The sequence below is a fragment of the Pygocentrus nattereri genome, chromosome 2 (genome assembly GCF_015220715.1).
Source record: "Pygocentrus nattereri isolate fPygNat1 chromosome 2, fPygNat1.pri, whole genome shotgun sequence".
In the NCBI taxonomy this organism is placed as follows: Eukaryota; Metazoa; Chordata; class Actinopteri; order Characiformes; family Serrasalmidae; genus Pygocentrus; species Pygocentrus nattereri.
In genome coordinates, this window is record NC_051212.1 from 43,694,514 (window position 1) to 43,703,748 (window position 9,235).

At 38.0% G+C, this 9,235-nt stretch overlaps 1 gene segment (V, D, J or C); it reads left to right on the plus strand.

Moving 5' to 3' along the window:
* Positions 1–1,720: 1,720 nt before the first annotated feature.
* On the plus strand, positions 1,721–2,194 carry LOC119264961. The segment is given in 2 exon segments: positions 1,721–1,727; positions 1,845–2,194. Coding segments are annotated over 2 exon segments (357 nt in total).
* The last annotated feature ends 7,041 nt before the right edge of the window (positions 2,195–9,235 follow it).

The following is a 9,235-nucleotide window of genomic DNA, read 5'->3' on the forward strand; positions in this document are numbered from 1 at the left end:
TATCGTCAGTATCCTGGATCAAGACTAGAGCATTTACTGATGATAATTCCAGGATCAAAAGATGCGAGCTATGCAGCTGCACCAAGAATGAAAGTTGAAGAAAACAACAAAACACTGAGTTTGACGATCTCCTCTGCTGCAGTATCAGACTCTGCACTCTACTACTGTGCCATGGAGCCCACAGTGACAGGAAACCCAGCTACACGGTACGAAAACTCTTTATTTCACTCCAGTAAAAGAACAAGTGCTCAATTTATATTCCTACTTTGGTTAAAGTACAAATGAATTAAAATGTATTTAAGTAGCAAACACAAAAGAACCATGAGCTATATAAACTATGCCATATGACACTGTAGTGTTCACCGCTATTAAAAGAGACACAGCTTTCGCACAAATAGTGTTGCTTTATTTTCCAGCTGTTCTTGGCCACAGCTACACCGTACATAAGCAGAATTTTCTTTTTCTCTAACAGCCCGTTTGCTACCCCGCTCACGTCTCTTGCCTTGCCTGTATTTCTGCACACAATGGGACAAATCCTAGACCTGCCCTCTACAATAAGGGTGCTTAGCAGAATAAACCCAGTGAATACATGCTGAAGAACAAAAACCTTAAATTAGCAGGTAAACATTCCTTAAACCTGCCATTATATTATCAGAAATGTAGAAGATTATGATGCATATGCCTCTTCAACACGTCATCCATTTTGATTCCCAAGATCTCTCAAAACATCTCTGAATCAACTTAAGTATCTGCTTAAATATTTGAATTCTGCATAAAAGCAGTGAGAAATGCGTGACTGACATGGAGTGTTTCACACGTTTTTTTAAGGATTGTTCTTAAGTCATTGATAAAACGCACAGAGATGTAATGATGAAAGTCTACCAGAAGAGGGCGGGTTTAATCTAGATTTGCTGGACTGAGGTGAGTTATGCATTTGTAAGAGGAAGCTGAGGTGAAGGACCAAATAAAACAATCACATAAACATCTGACTTCATTTGTGACAATCACATAAACATCTGACCTCAAATGGTCTGTGGCATTTATTTCCTTTTAAGGTGTTCGGCTCCCACCTAACATCACCTACTCTCTTTAAGATCCTTCCATGTTTCCCTGGCTCTTCCTCAAATGAGTACATGAGTAACAAAAGAGCATTTTGTGTGTTTTCACATACATGCATCATAAACTGCACATTTAAACTCAGCCATTTCAGGCATTTTCAAGTTATGTCAAAAACTGAAAAAAAAAATGGAGATACGAGGTTTCAGCCATTTCATAAATAAATCGAGATCAGAATGTGTTCAGTTTGTGCCTAAAACTGCCAAATAAGCTTTATACATCAGTGCCAGAAATGAAGAGAAACACTGCATGTCTCTTCTCTGTTACATCATACATATTTAGATCAGAAGTATAATCTAAAACACATTCTAAACCCACTGTAGGCATTGGTCATTTGCATTATGTGCATATATTAGAACTGAATCTTAGTGTAATCACATAAAGACTACATTAAGAAAGTAAAGAGAGCACAGAGTAAGACAACAGAAAGAGTTACAATTGATGATCATTAAAGAGATTTGCATCCCTCAGTTCTTCTAACAGATCCACTGACAAATGTAGGAGGAGTCTTTACATGCTTGAACAGTAGCACCACATCTCTCCTCATTATCTGAACACTGGAACCACCATGATGTTTCTGTGCTCTCTGACTGTCTTTGTGATAATGATAGGTAAGTGTAGCTGACATCTCTGTGAAATGTATAAGTTTTGTTTTAGAATGTCAATATGATGTATGTCAGTGATAAATTAGGTTGGACAACTATTGCTTTTATTTTTTGTTTTCACAGAGGACTGTTCTGCACAGTCAATAGCACCACTGGAAAAGAAAATGCAGGTTCATGCTCTGCAACATGAGACAGTTACTCTCTCCTGCAGGTATGATGGTAACGTGTACAATCTGCAGTGGTATCGTCAGTATCCTGGATCCAGACCAGAGCATTTACTGATGATATTTCCAGAGTCAAAAGATGTGATCCATGCAGATCCTCCTTTCCCACGACTGAATGCTACAGCAGATAAAAGTACAGTGGATCTGTTGATCTCCTCTGCTACAGTATCAGACTCTGCTCTCTACTACTGCGCCCTGCAGCCCACAGTGACAGGAAACCCAGTTACTCTGTACAAAAACACAGGATGACGCTTTGCGTTTTTCTATTGGACTTCCCATCAGTTGTGGGATGTTTTGCTGTAATTGTACTCATTTGTGTCTTATTAATATCTGTATATAAAATTTATTTGCATGAAAAATAGTGAAACTGTGCCTCAATCAAGATGAATTTTATATGTTGCATTAAGTTTTACTGCGACTCTTTCAATAAAATAAAAAACCCAGCACAGAGCTGCAGCTGTTCCATTGATAACAACGGACCGAATCCTGCTTAGCCCATGGCTCATATTCACAGTCAAGAGCTATGTTTCCATCTTTATTTCATAAAACATGCTTCAATGCATCAAAACATTTGTAGGTGTAGTGGTGTAGGTGTATAATGAGGACATGTTAATATGCATACTTCAAACAGTATTCATTGATTTTCATGGAATTAATTCTAATCCTCACTCTGATAGGATTTTAACTGTAGTCACTGTCATAGAATTATTCCTCATTTTCACCCAGTAATGATCAGTTATTGTAGCTTAATCTAATTACTATCTTTTTTTTATTCCACAGTCACTGTTATCATTATTATTATTATTATTATTATTAGTAGTAGTAGTAGTAGTAGTAGTAGTAGCAGTAGTAGTAGTAGTAGTAGTAGTAGTAGTAGTAGTAGTAGTAGTAGTAGTAGGAGTAGCACAGTGTCATTGTTTTGTTACCTGAGGTCAACCAGAGAAGTATGGTCTCCTCTTTTGTGCCTTGGTTCCTCTTTGTTCATTCGAGGTTTTGATTGAATTTTCATAAAGCTGTCTTGTATAACAGCCATATATAAAAATATGTATAAAGTGCTATCCAAATAAATTTTAAATGAATTGAACTGAATTGAACTGTAAATGCACTGAGTACCTGTGACAGAGTCACAGTTCATCATATTCAGAGATGGAAATGCTGCAGAGGAACTATATTTGTGTGGGTGCTCTGTCAAAATTCAACTCAATTAAAATAAGTATAGCATCATTTATAGTAAAATAATGAAAAAAAAAAACTTAATCAAGTACGTAAAACTATTTTTTTTTTTCAAATAATATTAAAGAACCTTTCGCTTACCAAGTGTACATTTCTCTTTTTTTTTTTTTTTTTAATATACCAGTCAATCACTGCACTATCAGAGGAAATAAGATTAGAGATGGGATACATAAGCTTCATTGTGAAATAGGAATGAGTGGAACAGTGAATGGTGAGACACAGCACACAAGTGCTGAGGTACATCACACAAAATAACACAGAGACATCACAGCTATCACAGCTATGAATGTCTAAGGCTTGAGATCTGAGCTCTCACTCAGAACAATCATTCTGCTCTTCTTCTCTGTTTATGGTTATTTTCATATTAGTAAGTGACATATAAACACTGTTTGTTCTGCACATTCGATAGATAAGTTTAGTCTCCACTGGTATTAACAGAAGCCTGGATCAAGACCAGAGATGCTTCTGTTGCTCATCTTACTTTTTCAGAAGCAGGAGCTGTCCGCCTGTCACCTTCAAGTTCAAGCTCACTGTTTTGTCTTCAGCTTTTGGAGAATAACCATAATCTTCCTGATATTCTTACTGCTTTCCTAAGGTTTAGAAGTGTTTACTCAGTGGGTGCCTTCGAGTGCATTGACTACAGTGGTGGACAGTAACTAAGTAAATGTAATTAGTTACTGTACTTAAGTAGTTTTTTCGTGTATCTGTACTTTACTTAAGTATTTCCATTTTGGGCGACTTTTTATTTTCACTCCACTACATTTCACAGTCAAATATCTGACTTTTTACTCCACTACATTTTGAGAAATCTGTCGTTCCTTTTGGTTTTTGTGTGTATAAAAATGTAACATGTCAAAACAAAAGAAGTGCAAAGCAAGAACACCAATCAGGGCACAGCGGTCACTTTGTTCTGAGCTTGTTTTGACCTGTTGGTCATACCGACCCGGTGCAAGCACACGGTTCAACATCAGCGCAGCAGCGTAAAAATTTGGGAGCACATACGTCACCTAAATGATGGAACTAACCCAACTTGTGTACATAGACCACAATATAGAAATATGTACACATATGCAGTCGTGACTGGCACGTTTCTTTTTTTCTGAATTCATACAAACACTTTCATTTTATAGTAAATTAGTTTTGGTTAGTTTATGTTTATGAACAGAGACCTACAGATCAATATAGTAAAGGAAAACTTATTTGTGATTCTGAGTTTAAAGCAAATTTTTATTCAGCTTGTAACTAATTTACAAAGTAATCTTAAACTGAAACTTTGCTTGTGTGTAAAAGTGATTTCAGAGCCACTCGGTTCTCCCTGATGGAAACTGTTTGCCTTCAGTGTTTTGTGCTTATGATCATTTTAACAGACATCAGCAGCACTAATTAATGACATTCTATTAAAAGACTGGTTTATAAGATAAGATAAGATAAGATAAGATAAGATAAGATAAGATAAGATAAGATAATCCTTTATTAGTCCCACAGCAGGGAAATTCACAGTATTACAGCAGCAGCAGAGTAACAGGAGTAAGGCACTCAGTACTAGAAATGGGCAACAGTATAAACCGTATCAACATTATAAATCATAAAAATTAAAGCTAAATCTCTAGACTATTTACAGGAAAATAAGGATAATAATAAAATAAAATAAATAAAATAAGAGTTGCATAGAAATCTGTATTGCACTTAGCATATTGCACAATGAAGAATGTTCGCATTCTGAATGTGTGTATATTGTATGTGTGTGTGGTCTACTGGGAGCAGTGCAGGTTGTACAGTCTCACAGCAGCAGGAAGGAAGGACCTGCGATAGCGCTCCTTCACACACTTGGGGTGAAGGAGCCGGTCACTGAAGGAACTGCCCAGTGCTGCCAGAGTCATGCATGGGGTGGGAGTCGTTCTCCAGCATGGATGCTAGCTTGTTCAGCATCCTCCTTTCTCCCACCACCTGCACTGGGTCTAGAGGAGTTCCCAGGACCGAGCCAGCCCTCCTGATCAGTTTGTCCAGTTTCTTCCTGTCTGCAGTGGAGATGCTGCTGCCCCAGCAGACCACTCCATAGAGGATGGCTGATGCCACCACTGTGTCAAAAAAGGTCCTCAGGAGTGGCCCCTGCACTCCAAATGACCTCAGTCTCCTGAGCAGGTAGAGTCTGCTCTGTCCTTTCCTGTGAAGTGCAGCAGTGTTGTCTGACCAGTCCAGTTTATAGTTAAGGTGCACACCCAGGTACTTATAGGAGTCCACTCTTTCAATGTCCGTTCCCTGGATGTTCACTGCTGGAGGGGGATGTGTGCGCCTGCGGAAATCCACCACGAGTTCTTTGGTCTTCCCTGCATTGATCTGTAGGTGATTCCACAGACACCAGTCCACAAAGAGAGACACTGGAGGATTTTCACCTAAAATGAGTTCATGAAGCCAGTCTTGTTATAAAAATGATAACAGGACATCAGAGCCATAATTCATGTTTTAGTACTTTTACTTTTGATACTTAAGTACATTTGAAGCCAAATACTTTTGTACTTTTACTCAAGTTGAGATCTAGAGTAAAGACGTCTACTTTTACTGGAGTAATATTTTACCTTGAGTATCTCTACTTTAACTCAAGTACATGGTTTGTGTACTTCGTCCACCTCTGATTGACTATAACATTAAAATAAACATTAATCTTAATCTGGATGGAAAGTGTGTAATTCAGTTGGGTTCATGTCATTTTGAATACGCTCACAGTTCTTCAAGGGTTCCTTAAGTCAATGGTTCTGTTTATTTTCTTCTCTAAATGGTTCTTTGCATGGTGAAATGGTTTTTCAGATTGATGGAGAATGTATTGTATATGGTTCTATATAGAACCTTTCTGAAAATGGTTCTATATAGCACCAAAAAGGCTCTATCATTACAATGTCATGCTTGTAATAAAGAACTCTTTATGGTGTTATATTGACCTATTTAAGCATGAGAAAGTTCTATATATAACTCATGATTCTAAATAGAATGATGCCCTTGAAGAATGATCTTTTAAAGAGTGTTTATCTCAGTAAAAATAAAATACTTATTGTATTGTGTTTAACTTTTTATCGCACATTGTGCAAATCACTGCTGTCTGGACAAAAATTCATATCTCATTGTTTGTCATTTTCCAGTTTTTGCCATATTTTGAGAAAGCCTGTTGCCCTTTACATTGCGTGTAAATTTCATGATGAATAGACCAACAGAAACAGCCCAAAATGACTTGGAAATGTCTGGTTCCATTGACTTATATTAAAATTAAGGTACAGTGGGTTGCAAAAGTATTCAGCCCCCTTGAACTTTTCAACCTTTTGCCACATTTCAGGCTTCAAACATAAAGATATGAAATTGTAATTTTTTGTGAAGAATCAACAACAAGTGGGACACAATTGTGAAGTGGAACGAAATTTATTGGATATTTTAAACTTTTTTTAGAAATAAAAAACTGAAAAGTGGGGCGTGCAATATTATTCGGCCCCTTTACTTTCAGTGCAGCAAACTCACTCCAGAAGTTCAGTGAGGATCTCTGAATGATCCAATGTTGACCTAAATGACTGATGATGATAAATAGAATCCACCTGTGTGTAATCAAGTCTCCGTATAAATGCACCTGCTCTGTGATAGTCTCAGAGTTCTGTTTAAAGCGCAGAGAGCATCATGAAGACCAAGGAACACACCAGGCAGGTCCGAGATACTGTTGTGGAGAGGTTTAAAGCCGGATTTGGATAGAAAAAGATTTCCCAAGCTTTAAACATCTCAAGGAGCACTGTGCAAGCGATCATATTGAAATGGAAGGAGCATCAGACCACTGCAAATCTACCAAGACCCGGCCGTCCCTCTAAACTTTCAGCTCAAACAAGGAGAAGACTGATCATAGATGCAGCCAAGAGGCCCATGATCACTCTGGATGAACTGCAGAGATCTACAGCTGAGGTGGGAGACTTTGTCCATAGGACAACGATCAGTGGTACACTGCACAAATCTGGGCTTTATGGAAGAGTGGCAAGAAAAAGCCATTTCTCAAAGATATCCATAAAAAGTCTCATTTAATGTTTGCCACAAGCCACCTGGGAGACACACCAAACATGTGGAAGAAGGTGCTCTGGTCAGATGAAACCAAAATCGGACTTATGTTTGGCGTAAAAGCAATACAGCTCATCACCCTGAACACACCATCCCCACTGTCAAACATGGTGGTGGCAGCATCATGGTTTGGGCCTGCTTTTCTTCAGCAGGGACAGGGAAGATGGTTAATATTGATGGGAAGATGGATGGAGCCAAATACAGGACCATTCTGGAAGAAAACCTGTTGGAGTCTGCAAAAGACCTGAGACTGGGACGGAGATTTATCTTCCAACAAGACAATGATCCAAAACATAAAGCAACATCTACAATGGAATGGTTCACAAATAAACGTATCCAGGTGTTAGAATGGCCAAGTCAAAGTCCAGACCTGAATCCAATCGAGAATCTGTGGAAAGAGCTGAAAACTGCTGTTCACAAACGCTCTCCATCCAACTTCACTGAGCTCGAGCTGTTTTGCAAGGAAGAATGGGCAAAAATTTCAGTCTCTCGATGTGCAAGACTGACAGAGACGTACCCCAAGCCACTTGCAGCTGTAATCACAGCAAAAGGTGGCGCTACAAAGTATTAAAGCAAGGGGGCTGAATAATATTGCACGCCCCACTTTTCAGTTTTTTATTTCTAAAAAAAGTTTAAAATATCCAACAAATTTCGTTCCACTTCACGATTGTGTCCCACTTGTTGTTGACTCTTCACAAAAAATGTCAATTTCATATCTTTATGTTTGAAGCCTGAAATGTGGCAAAAGGTTGAAAAGTTCAAGGGGGCTGAATACTTTTGCAACCCACTGTATGTGTTTTCCTTCTCCTGTAAAGTTACTGTTTCGGTGATATGAGGTTTTGTTCTGACAACAGCAAATTGCTATTTCCAACTAATGTTATAGCCACAATTACACCAGTAGTCTTTTCTTTTTTTTTTCCTTTCACACCAATAAGGTAATCTGTGTCAGGGCTGTGGGACAAATTTTGCTTTACTAGCTTAACACTATACCTGCAAGGCTAATATAAGTAATGTCATAGAATCACAGAGACCAGCAAATTCTTGACAACTACACATCCTATCAGAGCCACAGCACTGAGTTGTCTTCTCACAATGGAAGGGTGGAAGGATCTTTTCAGATCTGATAAGAGTTGAGTTTTATTTTCTACTATCTCTCAAAGATGAAAGCTGTATGTACAGTTTATGTGTTGGGGACAATTTTGATGAGCTACAAGGTTACAGATTTTAAGAATCACATTAATTTTATATATCCTTAAGAATATTTTGAACTTTGTTCAGAGAGAAATTGACTTTATCATTTATTTTCCTTTGAATTTGTAACTTCCATATACAAGTGATCCTATATATCTGACCTCCCCAGAAATATCTCATGAAAAAGGAAGAATTTTTACTTAATGGCTGCTTCAACTGAAAAGTAAAGAAAACAAAAGCGGTCTGGGTCTCCTGAATATCACTGTATAACATCAACAACACAACTGGGGACAAGTTGTGGTCAAGGAGGCGGAGCACAATGACACAACAGATTTTTAGCTTATTTTCTTCCATTGCCATGCTGTTAGTCAGGCACCAAACACAGAGGATCTCCCATCATGCTACTGTTTGCTCTTTTTATTTTGATAGTGCTTGTAGGTGTGTAAGTATGCTACATGTTAAAAAATACTTTATACCTTATAACAACACAATCAATATTTTGTGCCTCAAAAAAAAAAAAAAAAACAGCGAAACAAAGTCCGTTCACGTGGCTTTAGATTTAAAGTTCCTGCTTGTTTTTTTTGTTTGTTTGTTTTTTTTATATCAGGTGGAGTTTATTCAATCAATCGACTGGAAGCTGAAAAGCAGGTTTCAGTGGGTGACAGTGTTTCCCTCTCCTGCAGCTACAGCAGGGGCAGTGTGTACAGGCTTTATTGGTATCGCCAATATCCCTCATCTAAACTGGACTACCTACTGTATATAACTCCAACAGGGGGTTTGAGT